The sequence below is a fragment of the Ammospiza nelsoni genome, chromosome 18, assembly GCF_027579445.1.
Source record: "Ammospiza nelsoni isolate bAmmNel1 chromosome 18, bAmmNel1.pri, whole genome shotgun sequence".
Lineage (NCBI taxonomy): Eukaryota > Metazoa > Chordata > Aves > Passeriformes > Passerellidae > Ammospiza > Ammospiza nelsoni.
The window spans coordinates 5,377,677-5,398,539 of NC_080650.1; the positions used below are offsets into that span (position 1 = coordinate 5,377,677).

Here is a 20,863-nt window from a genome sequence, read left to right on the forward strand (position 1 = left end):
TGCAAAACAAAACAAATTAGGCCTGAAAGAGGGAGGATGGATTTCACAGCGTGTGAAATGTTTGCAGGGACTAGTTCAGCGACGTGCTACGTTAGAATTAAGCATAGCTTTTTATTTTCAAGTCCTTCTCTCTAGTACAGAGCATTCTTCAGTGGTGACTCAGGGTAGAGCTAATCTCACTCAAAATGGTTGCCAGTTGCCACTTGGAACAATAGGAGCGAAGCCACAGGCTGCCATCAGGTGGTAGTTTTTAAGAAGGGCGTTTTTCCCCCAGTGGATTTGAGTGCTTTCTGTCTGCTAACACGAAAGATTGCAATGTGCACGGAATTCTTGTAATGGAAAGTGTTGGAACAGTGCATTACTCATTGCTTTGCCTGAAATGGAGAACCCAGTGCAGCAGGTATTTTTCTTTTATGGAGAAACCCCAATATTATGTTTTCAGGAATAACTCTTGGCACCTGATTTACATACAGGCCTGTACTTCTTTTAAAGTTCCTCTCTGGGCAGGGGCATCCCACCTTCCAGTAAAGGAGATTGTGTTCTCTTGTTACATCCTGTTCTAGAGCCTCATCTTGTGCAGCCACAGAAGAGACTTTAGCTTCACCTTATTTCCACAGGATGTAGGTCAGAGAGATTGTGCTGATTTGAGCTGACAAAGAAGGGCATTAGCAAGGTGTGATGTTTGGATTTTGCCAGATTTTGCGGAGCATGAAGGGTGCTGTGGAAGTGATTTCTCGAGAACTTGATGCTGGAGAAAGAGGAGACACTTTGGAAGCCAACAGTACCAATTTGGAGACCTCTGCTTTCCCTTTTGGGTCCTTTCCCTCTAAAAGTTACCTAGCACATTAAAATGTTTTCACATGGGCAGAAGCCATAAGCTGAGTACAAATCCACTGAAGTAATCTAGGTCATCAGATGAAGGGAAGGTCAAAAGATAAGTTTTGGAGAGGAAAGCTTGGAGCACAAAGTGGGGAAACAGGGATATGAGAAGGCATGTGACAGCTGGATTTGGAAACAGAATTTCTGTAAACTTTACTGGTTTGTGTATTGGTCCAGAATGGCTTATAAAAGGTAAAGAACCTGACTAAAAAGGCAAACTTTGAGAAACAGTTTAAGACTAACACTACCTTCAGATTGTAAACTGTCACAAGGATTTTCTTGGAAGATCTTTTGGTTGTTGCAGTGTAAGCTGCAGTTAAATGTAGAGACCTTGAGAGTACTTTGTAATTTATGACAAAATTCAACACAAAAATATGATGGTTATCCTCAAGTCAGCTATTTATAAATTTAGAAATCTTGAAGGTTAAAGCTGCACAGAAATCTGTGCAAATGTAAGAGGTAAGGGGAGGTGTCCTAAATAGTCTAATACCAGCATAGCAAAGAAGTAAAGAAGACCCGTAATACCCATAGCTGATTCCAATATTTTTCTTGCTCTGATGTCTTGAGAGAGATGTGTGGAGGGATTTGCAGGAGACTGGGTCAGAACTGGTTTTATGGCAGAGGAATGAGGAAAGACTGAACAGAGCATGCACTACAGGTACTTTGATATCAAGACAGAGGAATAAATACAATTCCTTAGAAATAATGCAGTGTGGGAGGGAGAGTGTGGAGAAGAAGAGTGGGTGCTGGAAAGTCTGGTCTGGGCAGTGAGAGCAGGCACAGCTGGAATCCCACCTCTGCTGGGGCTGTGCCTCAGGGTGTGCTGTGAGCTCTGGGAGCTGGGAAATCCTTATTCCAGCACTGAGCTGGGAGCACATCTCTGAGATGGGGAGTTGTTTGTCTCTCACATCACTCTGAAAGACACAAAATCAGTGTTCTAGGTTAGGCTGTTCAGTTTTCATCATGTTCAAAAACTTTAAAGAGCATCTTGTGCAGCAGAGGCTGAAGGAACTTTTCTATTGGCCAGAGATCATGAGGTTCATAGAATCTCAAAAGAGTGTGGATGTAAATATTCAAAAATAAGTTCCCATACTAAACTGAGAAACAGAGTTGATCTTTAGGCTGTGAACTATTACATTTCAGCCTTGAGAAAACTTATTTTTCATCCTGACTAAAGCTGACTGTATCTGTCTTTTCCTTCCCTGATGGTACTTCCAGACTGATTGCAGTCAAGAGTAGCGATCAAGAATTTTCTAAATATTAAAACCTTTCTTGCTGTCAGCTTTTTTTGTACTGCAACCCAGAGGATTTGTACAAACCATGTAGCTTTGGTGCCATTTGAATTAGCACTCAGGCTGCCACTGTGCTGACAGCAACTGAAACTTCATGCTCCAAAACACACGCTCAAGAATTGTGTCTGTTCATCCTTAGCAGATGCCAGCTGCTCCCCTTCTTTGTCTGTTTTGGGGAAGATACTGGCCATGATGTGGGAGGTAAATATAATGAAATTATTTCTATCCTACCATTACTTGATAATTCAACAACTGTTTTTAAGCTCTGTCAGCTAATTAAGACACGTAAGAGAAAATTAGAATGAAGTGCTGGTTCTATCAGGGAAAAATGAGTTTTCTAAAATAGAACTGCAAAGTTAAAATTTTAATTATTTCTTGAATTTTTAATTTTTTTGTTCATAATACAGCAATTTTGTCCTCTTTGCATTCAGATTTTACTTCATCTGTTAGATTTCACTTCTTGCATTTGCAGCTGCTTTTCCTGTATTTGAGGGCTAGGGGCTTAATTTTACATTTGGTCATAATGTGCATATTTAATAAAAATGCCTCAAAAAGTTATGAGAATTCTGAAAAGCAGAGTCTGGGATTGCTCTTATATTGCCTTCTAATTTTTATGCAAATATTGCAGGTAGCTAGGAGTCTGTTATTTGTTATTCCACAGTGTCTCCTAGAAAAATAGCACATATATTGTTGGGTAGAGTTTGCAGGCAGTGTTTATTGTGTGACTGCCTCCCAGACTCCAACTGTGAAGATGTATTTATGTTTTCTGTGAGCAGTAATGAAACTACAGTTGTCTGTGCATTATCTGCTGTACCTTTTCCATCCCTCTTCTAAGCATAGTCACTGAGACAAAATTTAAATTTTGAACTGAGTAGAAAACTGATCCTTGCTGCTGCCTTGTGCCTAGTGCAGCATATTTTACACTACGTATCTTGATGAGTTTAAACAGCAGTTCAAGTATCTGGAGTGCAAAAATGGGTGGAGAGAAGGATTAAAATATCCTAACCCTTCTCTTTTGTGCTTCCCCTGCAGCAAAGTGCAAAGCTGCCCACTTTACCCTGCCAGCTCCAGCTTTATCCTCCATCTCTGAATTTCCCTGCAGCCCCAGGGGAAGCTGCACCTCTGTGGCTCTCCCACAGCTGCTGGACTTTGATGAGGACATGCCTTCGCTCTTTCCACTGGCCTCCCTTGGCAACCAGCCCTTTGAAGATGACCTCTTGCTGTTTGCCTGTTGTCTCTCTTGTGTTGGATTATAGATGAGAGGTTGGCGTGAGGGGAAGGGGGATGGAATGGAGTGTTGTGCATTTTAAGCCTCATTTCTTTCTGTATTCTCACCTTTTTTTTTTTTTTTTTTTTTCCTCTCTGTGGCTTTTACCTCTCTATATAGATAAAATATTGTCATGCATATGGAAAATAGTTTCTGGCAGAAATACAGAGTTCCTGCTTGGTATGTGTATATAGGACAAAGGAAGTTTGTTTAGTGTTGTGGTAAGGACTTTTATGTTCTTCTGTAACAATCTACTCACATTAGTTCCCTTCCCCCATCCCTCTTTTTAAGTACAATATTGTTCTTAGTTATAGTGCAGCCTTTCTCTGTGTGCATGTTCTCTGTCCCTCTTCCCTCCCTCTCACCCCAGTGAATGTTTCCTCTTGGGGACAGGACAGTATAAACACCTTGTTAATGAAGGCTGTGGTGTGAGATGGCAAGGGATGCTCCAGAGCTCTGTGCCTGGGTCACATTTTCCATGGACACTACTTCTGGAAATCCAAACAATGAGATTTTGCTAAATACTGAGAATATCCTTCATGAAGGTCTCATAGGGGCAGTAGCTGTAGGGGAAGAAGTTTGGTATTATAGGGGATCAAGCATCCAATTTTCACTATGGTGAAAGGTGAACAGGTGAGGTTATTTAGGACAGAGCATTGTAAGTAACTGTGTTTACACACTTTCACAAATTTCACCATCTCCTTTTTCAAATTTTCTCAATGATGAAATTAATCTTCATCGAAGTGTGGCAAGGGCAGCAGAGTGGTAGTTGACATTGTGGAATATTGATGAATAAAGGCAGGAGTAATTTATGTTTGAGGGATGTGGAATATTGATGAATAAAGGCAGGAGTAATTTATGTTTGAGGGTATTTTACAGCCAACATGCAGAAAATAATCTGGATGTACCTGTGTATGAAGCTGGAATGCCTCAGTGCAGCATTCCACCCAAAATTAGAAGAATAGGGTGTGGGGGGGATCTGTGAGCTGCAGATGTAATTAGTATATCCTTATACTGCTGTGTAATTGGATCTTCACTTTCTAACCCAAATGATGCCACAGAAATAATTTGTGTTATTTTTAACTCCTCTTTCTCTCCTTCTCTACCCTTCTCTGTCTAGCAAAGCTCCCCACAAGCTCTCTGAATGCAAGCAAACCAGCTCTGCTTGTTGGTAGCTTATTGCAAAATACACAAAATAATATCTTCTATTGTCAGAGGTCACCTCTTACTACATCCAGGACTGCCTGGAAAGCCAGGATCTAGACCAGTTCAGGTGTCAGGAAAATGAACTGCAGTGAGTTTGGATGTCTGTAATCAGTGTGCACCTGCAAAGAACAGTCACTGCTGGTCTGGAGTCTCACAGAACTGTGAAATTTTGGGTCAGCATCAGATTTGCCAATCTGTTAAACTTACTTGCTAAAATACAATTGACATATAAATGGTTTTGAGACTTTTCAGAGCTGTGTGATTTTGTAAAATGAAATCCTACCTTTTCTGGTATGTGCACATGTGTGTGTTGTCTTCTGATTCCCTCCTAAAAGTCTTGGAATTTTCATCCCAGCCAAACTTCCTAAGTGTGCATCTTGTGTGCCTTTGGCAAGGGAATGCAAAGGGAAATTTCTTTTAGGGTTCCTTGTATGAACAGCTTCCATCAGCTGGGTTTGGTAGCTTGTTTGTTTGGGGTTTAGTGTTTTGTTTGGTTTTGTTGTTGTTTGTTTGGGTTCTGTTGTTGAATAGTTGTATTCATTCTTTCTGGGACCCAAACACTCCCTAAGGTTGAACAAATCCCATTATGTTGTACAGTCTTTGTCAGGTTGTTTTCATACTTCCTACTCCATTTTCTGCTAGAAAACTTAGCTGCAAAGTGTTGGTAACTCCCTATCAGGCCTTTAACTAAAGCCAAGGAGATTATATGGCAGTGACCTAATATTTTCAGTTATAAGTCTTGGCTTGAGTGCTATGGGACAAATGCAGTTTTTATTGAGATGTGAGATTTTCCTGCTTTTCCCAGCCAGTTATGATTATGTCTAAAGTTTTGGTAATTAGTGTGTTTTGGGGTCTGTCTTGTTTGTTATAGAGCCAGAAATTCTTTTGTTTTACCATGTAGCTACTGGCCTTCTTCTGCTGAAAGTAATTTATGAAGGTATCATTTTATTCCAAATTTTCTCTCTAGTTTCTCCCATCCTTAGTGACATTATGCCTTCACTTTTTGCCAGCATCTTTCCACCAATTTAAAGTGAGTCGGGGGGAAACCACAAGTGTAAATATGGCTTTGTTCTCCTTTGGTCTGTCAATACTATGGTAGGAGAACTCAGTGTAATCAAAGCACTTAAATTTCTGAGAGAAGAAATTCAGATTGTGTGTAGTATGTGCATCTTTTCACGAGAGTTTTGTTTTTTGAGACGCTTTAAAGGAAGATACACCAGTTTTCTGTTTGAATAGACCAGGAGCTTCCTTTGCAGTGTTTGGAATAATTAGTGTCCAGCTACCTTGTTGCAATAGATTGCTCAGCTGCAAAGCTTGGGCAGTACAATCCCTGCTTGTGCAGCAAATCTGGAGCAAATGTGCTGAGTTCAGGTTTGTAAACATGTGTTACTGTGCACATATTGTGGGTATCTGTGGTGTCTCTGAGCTGGGACAGTCCTAGCAGGAGATGCCTGGCAATGTCTTTCAGGCAGTTCTCCTCCTCTCCTGAGGGATTTGAAGCTGGACCATGGCACAGGTGAATTGAGTTTGCTGATGAACTAGATCAGTGCTAAGATCTGGTTCCCTAGTTAACAAAACCTCCTTTGGCTGCTCTTCAAAACTTACCGCTCCTTTTCACAGGATCTGGTGGGTTTTGTGCAGCGCTGGCCAGTCTGCACTGTAGAATTTGCCTGGCCTCTCCTGCATGGTGGATGTGCTCAACTGAGAATCTCTGGTTTTACATTCAATTACAGCAGACTGGATTTCTCATCATCCCTTTTGGCATGCTTCCTGGAGTAAGTGGACTGTGAGAGGATTTCAGGAATGCCTGATGCTCTTGCTGTAGAGAAAGCTGAGTGGAAGCCACTTGTGGGTTCAGTGCTGACCACTGCCTTGGACAGCATGGTCACAACTGATAGCCAAGAAAAGCGCCCTGCTGAAATGCCCAGGTCCTATCATGTTACATTTTGTGGCAGTTTGGGTTTTTTGCAGGATGTACTTATTGAAAACAGAAAAAAATATGCCTGAAAGGGAAAAGAAACCATATTTTAATGGAGTTTTCTACTTGTGCCGGGGAATAAACATTCTTCTCTGCGTGGCAAAGCTGCAGAGGCATGGGGAAATGCTTCTGGCTTTCACCTTTTCCAAAAAGGCTGCTGTGTTCCAGCTGCAGCCAGCATAAAAAACCCTCATGTTTTATCATGGGGCTGCAGAAACAATAGCAATGCCTAACTTTTCTTAAAAGAAACCCCGTTCTTTAGTTCTTAAAAAATTCCTCCCCCTATTTGTACAGTTTTGGATTGCTTATGTGGAATGGCACATTCTACTGAAGCCTTTTTCAAACAGCAGTGACACAGTGGAGTTAAGGATTTATCCTTTTCTTTCTGGTGGAGTCTTAGTAATGCTGGGTTGGAATATTGCAGTCAAGAACCTTAAATCAGGTTTTGGTAACAGCTTGCTGTGCCAATACAGAAGAGTAAGTGGAGATAGGTTTCCCAGATCTTCTTGGATTTTGCAGATAAGTGTGGCATTCTTTACCTGGCATCAGGGGTTTTCCCCCCAGTCTCCATGACCTGTGAAAAATAATAGAGCTTGATGTTGCAATTACAGCAGCCAGCTCTAATGAGATATCTGGAGGCATCCTCTGATTCCTTGGACACCTTATGCCAGGTTTGCATGGGTGATTCCTAACTCCATCCTCCTTACAGCTGTGGGTTGCTTGCTTTGTTACTGCTTTGTGCCAACCCCCTTCAATAGCAGGCATTTATTGTTTGCAATTCTTCTTGCTGTTAATATACTTGTTAGTCTTGACATCTCTTGCCAGTTTGAGCTCCTAATGGTTTCCCAATTCTTTGCATCTCCAAGGAATATTTCTGTATTTGTGATTGTGCCCTTTCTTACCTATTTCATCCAACTTCTGGTGAGTCTAGCACCAAAATACTGGATTGGCTCTGAATCAGACATTCTGCAACCTCTAGTACTTTATGGTGAATGAAGTTGTTATTTGCTCAAAATCTGTTTGTTGCCTTACTGCATTTTGGATAAAGCATGTACACTCAGTCCAATTTCTGTGTTTAATATGTCTGGTTTGACAGGGGAGCTGCTTACTACAGAGCTCCCAGCAGAGGTGTACTAATGGTTTTTGTGCTTCCTGTAAAACACATTGTTTGGTTGCCTTAATTTCACTTGAGCCTTGATACACTTCAGACTTTGGATCCTTCCTTTAGAAGAAGCTTCCCTGGGAAAGGGAATTGGAGGAAGGAAACAAGATCAAGAGCTGGAAGTGGTGGCAGGACACGGAGGGGCTGGGTAACCAAAAGTGTCTGAAGTCTGAACTGAGTTACCAGGCTCTGCTCCCATCCACCTGGGCTAAGCCAGGAAAGGAATCTCTTCATTTCAGCTACCAGAGGCTACACCTGGTTTAGGAGAAAGCTCTCCCTGATGATGGAGTTCCTATTCAGGTTGAGTTGTTTTTTATGTTTTCTTTTGAGCACTGCAAAACCCCATAAATTTTATTTCAAAAGCCTGTCTAGTGAAGGAATGTGAATTCATGTGGACAGGGATGAATCCATGCCAAGTGCATTCCAGGTGGGAAAGCTATATGGAGTGTCTGTTGTTTCAGGCTGTACAGCAATAAAGAGTTTAAGTCTTCACAAAAAGACTGAATAGTCCTGCTCCTTTTTAGAGGCTCGTGCACTGTAGTGTTTTGAATTTGCTTTTTACTGATAGTTTTCTACCTCGCAGAAAATAATTAGTTTTATTGTTGCCATTGTAGGTTATCCATTATCTCTTTTGTTTCGTGTGTTTAAAGTAAAAGATGTCTGTGATGGAGAAACACCCTGGATCCTCCCTGGGCCTGATAAATATTTTCATTTAGCCTTACTTTTTTGTGTTCTGTGATTCAGTAGTTAATTCACTTGTGTTGTGACAGGAAACCATGAGAACATGGCATACACTTGCACTGGATGAGTCCTGTCACCATCAGCCCCAATGAATGATGTTTCATTCCATGTGGGCACCTAATCAGAAGTAACACCAGTATTTCAGCTTGAATTCTTAAATTCACATGCTCTTGTTGCACTTCTAGTTGATATCTCTGGTTTGGAAAATTACAGTATATTTTATCTGTCATGATCTGCAGAGATCACTACAATGTAAGCTTGTGGTATCCAAGCAGAATCTACCAACTGCTTGTGGCTTGGAGGGCTGGAGTGCTCTTCAGGACAGAAAGTTTTCTGTCATTGAAGCCCATGTCTTATTGGCCTTGGTGCTGATTCTGGGGTTTTTCTGAGTCTTTAATACATGTTTGTAAAAGGAAGAGAGGAAGCTCTTTCAGGTTTATACTGATTTCCAGGGACAAAACTGCAGAGTGTGCTTGGTGAGTCTGATCCAGAGGGTCATTCACACTTGGAAGCTGGTACAGAATAACAGTATTCCTGAGGAAAGTGGCAATGGAAAGAATTTTCTCTTCTTTTGGCCTTCTACCTTCTTTAGTCCTTTTTTTCTGGACTAAAGTGGGTAGAGCTGTTATTTATTCTGTGGTTGGGGAAAAAAAGACCAAAGCTTTTCTATACATGAGACAGTGTGTAGAAAGTTCTTCGGAGCTGTTCATACAGCATTTTGTAATACTATAATGCCTTATCCTGGCAGACATAAAAAAAGGGCAAAAGGGTGAAAGTTCTCTTTTAATCATCAGGACTTTTTAGGTGATAGAGTTACAGAGCAAAGTATTCTTGATCTGCTGGTTTAATGTTTGTCTGCCCTGTAACACTAACCCACATAAAATTGCTGCAGCTCTTTATAAAGTTATTTTAGACCTTCTGCAATATATACAGATTTTGTAACCTTGGATAAAAGCAGGTTTCAGTTTTACCCTTTCAGGCATGTGCAAAGTGCCCCAGCATATTTCAATGATTTTGAACTAGAAACTTCTTAGATATGGGTTATGGTTTCAAAGCTCAGTTGATATACCCTATGTCAAGGGAATTACATCAAGGAAATGATTCTCTGTTTCTTTAGATGCTTAATATTGATTAAAGCTTTGTGTTTGCTTGAAGGATCCCATGGACTCTTTGTGGGGTTGATTATGTTGGTATATTTGCTCTGGCAGTTTAGGAGAAAACATTCTGCCTGACTCCATCCTCTGTTTTTGTGTCTGTGCTGAAGAGTTTATCCATCACATACTGAGCTTAGGGAGTGGTTCATCTGCCAGTGATAGTACTTCCCTCAAGCTTTTTGCACTAAGTTAAATTGTTCATCCATTTGAGGTGGTAGACAGCTCAGCAGTGTGTCATAATAACTCATTTAGGAAAAAAAGAAAAGGAGAGAAGTCAAATTAAGAGCCTACCTAGTACAGTGTGGCTTGTTTTTTTTCTTTGAGTGTTTTGGTGATGAATTTTGAAAAATAACTTGTGGTAGGAAAATCCCTGTATTGTGTCAGTTCACTGTCATGTTTCCCATATTTTACAGTAATCACCCAAGTTATTCAGAAAGTTAGGGCCCCACAAGATAATATAAATAGCACTCCATGTATTGTATCACTTGCAAAATGGAAGTCAGGGTACAAGACATGGGAGAAAAGGCGAAAAGGACAAAACGACAAGCTGGTGATGCAGAAGTGATGGTAGGATTAGGGGCCATTACATGGTGCTGCTTTGCATGGATTAGTGAGGGGTATATATATGTAAATTATTGAGCACTATAATCTCCTCCTATTATAATCAGCTACCAGAAAGCAGAGTTGTCATAGTGTTGGTATCAGTTCCTGGTTTTCTTCAGCTAGTTTGATAAAGTTGAGATTTAAGGAAAGACACTAAACTGGATGAAGTACAGACTTTTTTTGCACAGAGCTGTGGATATATGTTAAAGCCTGGGAAACAGGCAAGGGTCTGTAAAACATCCAAGGAAAAAGAGAACAAGGAGAAGACAGTATACAGTATAAGAAGTGAGATATGTGACACTCTAGTTTATACACAAAGATATTATCCTAAGGAAAGACAGCAAATTTGGGAAAGAAAAACGATGTGTAGGAAACTCCTTGCCGTAATAAAATTAGAGTAACTGCTGTAATTAGAGTAACTACACCAAGTGTTGGAAGGAGGAGGAACAGATTAAATATTTGAAGTTAAAACAAAGACATATTGTTGCCTAGAGTAAGAAACACAAATGTCTGAAAGGAGACTGAAGTTTCTCACTTCATGATAGCCTTACCCCCCACATCATTTGCGTTCAGAAAACAATAGAGAATGCTTCACAATGGTTAGGAAGTTCCTTGTATCTTACTTTGGCTTACATGACAGGCTTGTTTCAAAGGATGACAGCCTTTTAATACTGTGCAATTATTTTAAAAAAAAAAGGTGATAATGGCTCTGAAACATGGGGTCTGGATCTTAATGATGTGTAAAGCTTTTATAAGGGACTCTGCCAAGCAGTTTGTATCATTTCTGTCAGTTTGCAAGGAAAGGTGGTTTGCAATACCTAGGGGAGGCTTTGTAGTTAAGAATTTTATATCTGAGCAAAGGACTTAGGCTAACAATTAAATGTGATTTTTAGATGATTTTTTATAAGCAAGATGACAGCTTACATAAATTTTTAAAGATTTTGCACTCATGGCATGCTTCAGAAGCATTCTGAATTCTTCATATATGCAACCTTACCTTTCAGTTTTTCTGGTGTATCTTAACTTAAAACAAATATACTTTAATCTGTTATTTATTATTATTTTTATTTTTTTATGTCTGTATGGTTTTGAATTCTAATGATTGGCTAAAAGTTTCTTTTTGATTCTGTTTCAGATGCATCCACTTGGACTGTGTAATAGCAATGATGAGGAAGACCTGTATGAATATGGCTGGGTAGGAGTGGTGAAATTGGAACAGCCAGAGTTGGAGCCTAAGCCATGCCTCACTGTCTTAGGAAAGGTAAGGGAATAGTTTGGGGCTGCATGTAAATGTTTCTTGGAAGGATTAGTTCATTTCTGAGAAAGATCAGCAAGAAATAAACCCATGGAAAATCCCCTTACTCCACAAAATATTCCTGTTTTCACTCTAGGTACTTCAGGGAAAGATGCTGTCCTTACTCAGCTGATAGAGATGGTGATGGGGAGCTGAGCATTCCCTTTTTGAGTTCTGTAGCAACCTAAGAAAGATGAAAGCAAAAAAATGGCTTTTTAGCAGAATCAGTATTGGAGTAGAAAGGGTGAACTGCAACTGTAATTCTTACTTGGTCAAAGCAGTCAAAATTAAATTGTTTTCCTTAGGCACAATTTTCTGAGAATACATACATTCATTTCCTCTTTTTGGGGAAAGAGAAGCTTTCAAACCTAGAAAGATTTATTCATTTTCATTGCAGGATAGATAACTCTAATAAATAGTGAATCTTATTGTACTGGTCAAAAAAATCAAAATTGTCATCATCCTGAAATCTTGCTATGGAATGGGGCCTCTGGAATCTTAATTTAAGTGCAAAACTTTCCTCTTTGTTTTATGGGGTGAAGTCACTAATATGCCATTACTGATATGTTAAAAAAAGAAAACAGAAAGGTGACCTTCTTTTGTTTATGCCTTAGAATTTTTAAGTATTGATGTTATTATATGTTGGCATTTGAAGTCTAGAGGGTTTGAAAGTGTGTGAAAGAGCATAGGCCACAAATTCTACCAGTAACTGAGTAGTTGAAAACAACTGCATTACACGGATTCATGCTAAAATCCAGCTGCCTGAATTTGGTAGGATTGTGTTGGTGAGTTCAGGTTAGCAGTGGATCAAGCAGAAAATAAAACTGCAGGTTGACATTTCTTTTGTGTAAAACTTGACTCTGTAAATTTATAAACAGAACTTCTAAAAACTTCACCTTTCCAAGGAAATGGGAAGCCATCTTCTTGTCTAAAGCCACCTTTCCAAGGAAATGGGAAGCCACCTTCTTGCTGTAGGTTTAATTTGTAGTATATGGGGGAAAACATCTCTTTAAGAAGTGGCTTCCCTTTCTATTGAATTTCAGCATAATACAGCTTTTTTTCTAACGTGGAAAATTGTTTCACAGAAATTCTAGGTGTTGCTTCTTTGTTCTTAGAAAGATAATCTGAGGATGAGGTCTTGTAAGGATGGGAATTAGAGAAGATTCAGTCCTGAAAGATGCATATTGATCCATAAGCAAACTCCAGGAGTAAGTTGAATCTTGAGGCAAGCCATTTCAGGAAAGTCTGGTCAGTCCCATCTGTCAGGCTCTTGAAAATTAGATGATGAAATAGATGTAAAAAATGGACAAAGAAAGTTAAAACATAGGTACCCTGCACAAAAAAATAAAGGTTAAAATTCTATACCTGGCCCACTGCTATGTGCCCAAATCCCACCATGTCCTCTGTACTCCCCGTGTCCCCAAAGCCACACCCATCTCCAGAATAAGATCAGCTCAGTATTTGCTGATGTTTGCTTCCTAAAGCTTGGCCTGCTGAGCAGCAGACTCTGGCTTTGCTTCAGGAGCTCTGTAGCATCTGCTTTGATGAATAATGATGGTGATGTGACATAGGGTGTGTCCAGAGAATTAGGGCAGAGAGTTCCAAATGTGCCAGTTTATGTGTAGCAATTTCAACAGGTGAAAAAAGTCTGGCCAAGCTTCTAGTCAATACTGCACTGCATTTCATTGTTCTGGATTTTTTATACTTACTCTTCTCTTCCTGAAATATTTCTTCCCTATTTCATGCTCTCTGCTGTAGTTTCTCCTCTCCATCTATTGCTAGCAACCCTTCTGCTCAGTTCTCACTCTGCTCAAGCTATGTCCTGATTTAGAAGGACTCTCAGAATTCTTGGAATATTGTTGAGTGCAGATAGCAGCAGGAGCATCAGCCCTGAGCTTCTTTCAGATCTATCAGTTAATCCACCCTGGTTACCTTAGCAGAGAGAATAAGTTGTGCTGTGATTGTCTGGGTCTCTGAAATGCTCAGTTTCCGTGCAGTTTGGTACACAAATTGCTATGTGAGCATTCAGTGTGGCCTGTAAACTATTTTGCCTGGGTAAATATCAAACCTGCTGCATGTGTATGTGTGTCTTCTTCTGGTTATTTTTAGGATTTGGCAGCTGACTTAAAAGAAAATGTGAAAGGGAAAGGAATGGGAGAGAGAGAGGAGAGGAAAGGAGGGAGGGAGAGGAGAAAAAAGAGAAGGAAAAGGAAAAAGAAAAGGAGTAGGGGAAGGAAAAGAAAGGAAAATGGGGGAGGGCTGGTCTTGAACAGGGAAAGGAGTTGGATTTTTTTTCCATATAGAAAAGGAGGAAGAAATCCAGAAGTGCAAACCTACAGTTTGTTCCTCATTAAGTTTGATTTAACTTGCCCCCAAGGTAGGGCATCATAGAGGTGATATTGTTGAAAATTTGGAATATGGTGAAGCAGAATGTAGACTAGTTAAAAGTTGTAGAAGTAAGTTGTATGACACATGAATCTGGTAAAAAAATTTGTATGGCTTTATTCTTACTGTTGGTTTTGTTTGTTGAGGTCTGTTTTGATTTAGAGGTGGTATTTTTGTTTGTTTGGATTTTTTAAAGTAAAACTTTGGCCTATCTTTTGAGAAGTTCTGTTCTAGTTGTTTATCCACAGGGAGCTATCCAGAATTTAATGTGTCCATTTTCATATTGATTTTGTAATTTTCATATTGATTTGTAATTAATAGTGATTTTGATATTGCTCATCCTTCTTACTCATTGCTTGTATGATGTAATGGAAATGAAAGTGTTTAAAAAAATGTCTCTGCTGTTGAGAGTGCCTGTGGAAACTGGGCCTTGGTTGAGGCAAGGAGTGTGTGTGGCAGCTGTGTTTTACCATTACCTTTGATCACAGTGCAGCCCTGTTTGAGGCCATGCTGCATGCAGGCAAAGCAAAGGCCTGGGTTTTACTGATCTTATGAGCTCCTGAATAGGGCTAGAAGGGGAATGACAGAGGAAGAAGAAAGCTTTTGGAAATGAAAAGGAAACCCCGTGAACCCGAGCAGCATTATTGGCTGGATTTGCCTACCAGGGAGCCGCTCAGTTTCTGCCAGGCTAATTTTGCTTCAGCTTCTCTCCCCCACACCCCCAGCCCCACCTCCCCCTCTCTCCTCCTTTCAGACTTTTTTTGTTTTTGAGGCATGGCTGTAGTAACTTGGTTCTCAGGCTGGGAACCCACTGAGCTGTTGCCATGGTCACTGGGAAGCTCTTGGTGCCATGTGCTTCAAAGGGAACCTTTCCCCTCCTGGAATTCCTGCCTTCCCTCTGCTCACAGCACAATGAGGCTCCTTCACTGCTCCAGCAGTGGCCCTGTGCTGGAGGAAGGCAGAAGCAGGGTTGCCTGCAATACTGACTGCCTGCAGCATCCTGGCAGGGCTGGCCAGTTGGAGCTGGGTGTTCTTTGGGGTCCCCTCCAGCCCAGACCACGCTGGGATTCTGTGATCCACTGCACCTGCATGTGTCCTGCACTCTCCAATATGCAGGCTCCTGTTCTTCCCCACCCCAGTAATTTTCAAAGCAAATTTCACTGTCTTGACAGATTTAATTCAATTCAGCAATACCATTGTTTTTTATTTTAGTACAGAATAGTGAGAAAATGCTGAAGATTAGTTTAAAAGTAGCACTTCTTCCCTTTCTGCTGGATTTTAAAGTCCACAAGAAAGGATTTAGTTCTTCTTTCTCTTCCAGGGACTGCTCTTCTCCTGTATGAATAGGATATATGTATTTGAGGATGTGCATCTGAGTATAACCTAACAAAGACAGGATGTTCCTGCTACTACAGCTTCCTGTTTTTTTCAGATGAAAGAAATCTGTAATATGAGGAAATTCCTGGCAGTTCTTCCAATATCCATTCACTTCTAAGAGCTTATTTACAAAAATTTACACAAATACTAACTACAAGAATCTCTTGTTTTACTATGCCATCTATATTATTATTATACTAGTTAGGCTGGGGCAAAAATCATCATAACTTGAAAATGCACTTAACAGTTGAACTGTGATCCCTAACCTTTTGTCTAACAACTTAGTTTAAGTATAAAAATTTCTATAAGGTAATCAAATAAGAATTTATGGGGCTGTGTTGGTAGTTTAGTTCCTGAATAAAGAGAGATCTGTTCTAAGACTTGAGAAACAAGAAGGCCTGTGAGGAGTCCATTTTAATCTTTTTCTTTCAGAGTTACTAAAACTAATAAAAAAGGCAAATTAAACAAAAGCAACTTACACCTTTGTATTAATAGCCTAAATTAAGCAATCAGTTATATGCTCAGGTTGGTTGCTGACAGTATAAGTATACTTTTTGTTTCTTTGTAATTAATAGTTTTATATACAGTTTGGATAATTTCCTGTAGAAATGGATATTGAATTTAGGCAAACACTCTTCTGTGCTAAACTTGTTCAGAAATTAGGACTGAACTATGCCATAGATTAAGATCTAAAATTAATGAGACATGCCTGAAACCATTGGTCAGTGTTTCCAAAAGTTTGCTTGTTCAGATACTTTCAACTGGTAGTGACAGCTGCATAAGGCACCCTGTGCTGAGTCCTTGCTGCATGCAGGAGGAAATATTGTCACTTCAGGAAAACTTCTTCTATCCATTGAAGTAGTTGACATCCTTTTCATGGTATCTATTCCACAATTTGGAGACCTTTTCTACCTTCTGTTTGTTAGTCTGTGTTTCTTCTTTGCAAACAGCATCCAAAAAGCATCTGTAATTATTTTTGAGGCAGTAGTCTCAAAAATTAGTGGCAAAATTTCATTGATCTGGATGAAAAGTAATAGTATGAGTGATTTTTAAGCTGGTTGGTTTATTTATTTCACCTGAAGGTTTGTGCTGACAGAGTAGAGTCCAGTGGAGGTAGGAACAAGAGGAGATAGGGTCTACGTTTTGTGATGGTTGTGTGGGCATAAATGTGTCAGACTACAGACTGAGGAATGTTTTTTTGGCAGTATAAACTTAATATTGGTTGTTTTGAACTCCCAGACATTCTGTGTTAAGAAGGAAGTTGTTATGAAGTAGAAGAAAGCTTTCTCAATGAGACCAGACTCCTCTGGCTGTGGACCAGCTGTCAGATCTATATTGCAATGTCAAGCATGCCAGAACCCTGATCAAAACAAAACCTATTGTTTTTGTCAACCCCATTGTTCTGTAATGAAAAAGGAATATGAGTTTTAATGGGGAAAAACAGCATCCTGGCTAGTGTTAAGGATTCAGACCTTCTGAATCAGTCATGTTCTTTAGGAGTCTTCATTTACTTCACATTAAATTTTTTTATTTCCAAGGTTTGGTGTCTTAGCACTACCTAAAATTAGGATTTACTGTGAAAAAACCATGGTATATATAATTGTAATCCCTGCCATGTTTGTGTTTGTCCTTACTGTGTTTGTTCTAAAGAATGTATTGAGAAAGAGAAAATTATAATTTTCCCAAAGCACCAAAGAACATCATAAGTAGTGTAATATCATAATGATTGTTTCTTGTTATTCCCCTCTTCAGCATCATTTATAATCTCCAGGACACCTGAAATGTTAAAACCCATTTTAAACAATCATAAAACATACTTTAAAATTATATCTGAAGTGATACTGTTATTTGTTAAGTAGTTTTGATGTCATTTATGTTTTGACATTAATTTTTCTTACTTCCCCAGTGCTGGCAGTGTGATCAGACCTCTGCACCATATAGACACAGTGATTGCTAGAGTTCTAACAAAACTCCAGCCTAGATGAGATCAGAAGAGGGGATAATACATGTTTTTTCAGGAAGAATATGGCTTTTCTTAATGGCACACAGAAAAAGACAAGAAGAAGAAAAAAAAAAAAGAGCTTTTTCTGCCAAAAGCTCAGTGTATTTCTGCTTCCCATCTCCTTGCCTATTCACCCCCCACAGGCCATACTCCAGCAACAAGGCTATTTTAACAGATGAAGAAGGGGGTTTGAATGGGAAAGAAAAAAGGAAGAAAGGCTGCATCTAAGAGTGTTAGAGCATGTGGCCACTGCACGAAACAGCAGTGTCATCATTAGAACTGAATTCTTGAGTTTATAAGTTCCTTTCTCATGTATTCCCTCTTTAAATCCTCTCCTTCCATCTCTGCTTTCCACTGTAATTTCTGCAGTTCCTTTGAGGAGAGAAGGGAGAGGTTGAGCACAGGAAACAGAACTGACAGGCAAGCCAGCTGAAATGTGGGGAGAGGAAAGGTTTGTGCATGGATTGTATGGTGAAAGATGCAGAAGGAAAGAAAAGAACTGGATCAAAGCCAAAGAGGAGAGAGCTCAAAGGAAGGGCCAAACAAGGGCTGAATCAGGTTATGCAGTTCAGAAGAAGTGGCTCTGTCAGGTTTTCATTCATGGCTAGTGCTGAGCTCTTTCCATTGGTGCCAGCAATCTGCTACTGTATTATTTGACTAACTTTCTTTCCATGTTGCCTGCACAGTCAGGAAAAGCATCAGCTATTCATGAACAAAGCCCTCTCTCGTGTTTCTCCCTCTGGGCACTCCTGAGATTTGCCATTGTTGGATTGATTACTTTAAATAAAAGTCCACTTTTAGAGTTGAGTCCTTAGCAGTCCCCAGCACCATCTTCACTCCTTTCTAACCAACTGTGGAGCACAGCTGCCTCTCCCTTAAGCTAAAGAAGCAGCTGTTGTTGCATTACATGTGTTACTGGAGTTCAGCTCAGTCAGACCTCCCAGTGAAACTAATGGAAGTCAAAGGGCTGAGTAAAGAGTGAGGCACAATTATTTAAGGCATGCTGTACTTACAAATCATCATCACAATAATATATAAATGCTTCATGTCTTTAAACTTTCTGGACCCTCATTATTCTATTGCCTTGGAAGCCTTTCAGACATTGAGAGTTGTTTTTGTTTTACATGCACAATCTACCTGTTTCTCCAACAGGAGAAATGCATAGTGGCAAGAGTTTGAAACAGAAAAGTGAGAAAGCAAGTAAGGGCTGCTGAGTTGGAGTATAGAAATGAGCACAAAAGAAGCCTGGCAAGCAGAATCAGATAAATGGACCAGAAAGTGAAGAAAATAAGGAGCAGATATGGAGACAGGGAATGGAATTATTTAGGACTTCACAGATGAGTGACATGCCTAATTTTGGTGCACTAGGAGACAGAAGGCTTTGAAAGAAATTGGAGAACTTCGGAATGTAACCAGAGCTGCATCAGAGGGACTCCAATATTCAGAATAAAAATTGGGCAGATACAACTGACAGTGGTAAAAAGCTGGGTCCTGAAAAATCACAGACATAAAGTGGGAATGTTTTGCAATGATTTTCACAAGACTGAAAGGAAGGAAAGAGAAAAAAAAAATTACACAAATTGTGCTTCATATCCTACTGCTTTGAGATAATTTGCCAGAACATGTTTTTCTGCTCTAAACTTTTTATCTTTTTGATGACCAGGTGATACCTAGAGGTGTGGTTTTGGATAACATGATGATTTAACATTTGTTCTGAGTTCAAGGAAATGACTCCAAATGAAACAAGTGATCATACTGTGAACACAAAATGAGGAGGAAGTGCTTTTTAGTCAGTATAGGGAGTACTGACTGAGCTACTTAAAATTCTAGCAGGTTAGGTTTTGAACATTTGAGTTGGACATACTTGTGACATAAATTAGGTTATACAGATTAATTGTACATTATTAGTATTTACATTGCTGTGGCCTTAGAACTGTTCAGTAGGGATATAAAACTCTCATGGAGACTACTAAAAATATCACAAGAATGTATGTATTCTAGTGCATTGATTTCTCCATTCTTGGCCCACTGGTGGTTTGTTCAATTGGTAAGCCAAGAGAACAGACATGTAATTTTTCAAAATGCTCAAATAAATTGGTTCCTTTGGGATAGGAAGATGGACCTTAGCCCTGAGGATGCAAATAGTGAGCTTTTAAATGGATATGGGGGGGAGGAAGCATTTGCAAAGAGCACAGAATCCATAGATTGAGGTCCATGGATGGTGTTGAAACTCCCAGAGGGTCGCTTCAGCTGAGTGTAAGGGTCTAATGAGCCAGTCTGACTGTTTATGGGCTGTGGTTAACCTCTTGCAAGTTAGGATTTCCTGTCGCCAGCAATGAGCTGTGACCGCCAGCACCACAGTGTTAATGATGAGGTAGGGGCTGATGAATGGCTGGACTCCAGACAGCAGCCTTCAGTGGCGAAGAATCAAGTGGCTAGAGGGAGAAAAACATTGAAGTCTACAAGGGAAATAATGCAATCTCCAGAACCTATAATTCCCATGTTTAAAAAAAGAAAGGGATAAAGAAACTGGCGACAAATTCAAAACAAGTGAAGCTTTTATCTCTGCATTCTGAATAGAAGATTGTTCTTCAGCAAAACTGGCTGTAAAAGCCAGGCCAGTTAAAACAATATGCAGGCTGCTTGCCTCCAAGTAACCAGAAATTGTTGGCTCAGAGTAGCCTGTTCTGAGGAGCCAACCTGCTGGGAGACGTTATCCAAGCAACGGCTTGAATGTAATTCCTCCCGCTGTGGAATGGCTCTTTGGCAAATGAAGACCCTAATTAGAGATGGAAGGGTTTCTATTTTGTTTTTCTTTAATCCTTGCCCCGAGGCCTCTGCAATACAGCCATGTCTCTGCTTGCGTGGAGAGAAGTTTCCAGTTTCCCTTTGTAACAAAAATCTTCCACCTTTTTAATTTTTGTTTTCCCTTTCTTTTTATCTTTTTTTTTTTTCATTTTTAATTTTTTTTTTTTTTTACAGAGTCAACAAACTAACTACAAGGGCCCACCACAGTCTGGGACCTTGAAGCTAAACTAATCCAAATCCAAGGATAACTGTTTGGAAGAAGGGCCATATCATCCTGTATTAGCCAGCCATGAACGTGGAAAGTTGCTGGCTAAACTGGAATACTGGCTCACCATACAGATTTTTACTCTTGAATTTATTACCCAAGCTGAATCTAGTAGTAGAGAGGGAGGATCTCACAGAATCCTACTGGATTCCAAGGGCATCCCACATGATTTTTTTGTCCATTCAGAAAGATTGAAGTACTTCAGTAGGGTTTACACGCCTTTCTGTGGTCTTGGATATAGATGCTCATCCCTGCCAAAGAGGACAGAACCTCCAGGGCAATGGACTGCAGCACTTTGATATGTGTGGAAGTGAAAATACCTTTGCTTCTTCTCAACTCACCTTGGTGTATATCATGTCTATCTGAACTTACTGTTAGGGATTGCATGCAGGCACTTAATAATCCTGCCAAGAGCACTGCATTTTCTGTCACTACTGAGATATGGATTTA

The 20,863-nt window shown here is 39.9% G+C and overlaps 1 protein-coding gene across 1 annotated transcript in view; it reads left to right on the plus strand.

Moving 5' to 3' along the window:
• Nucleotides 1-20,863, plus strand: part of ZNRF3 (zinc and ring finger 3) — a 66,436-nt gene that overhangs the window by 24,337 nt on the left and 21,236 nt on the right. The window contains exon 2 of the mRNA XM_059485479.1: nucleotides 11,418-11,543. Coding sequence (XP_059341462.1) covers nucleotides 11,418-11,543 — 126 coding nt within the window. The remainder of the gene's footprint in view (nucleotides 1-11,417; nucleotides 11,544-20,863) is intronic.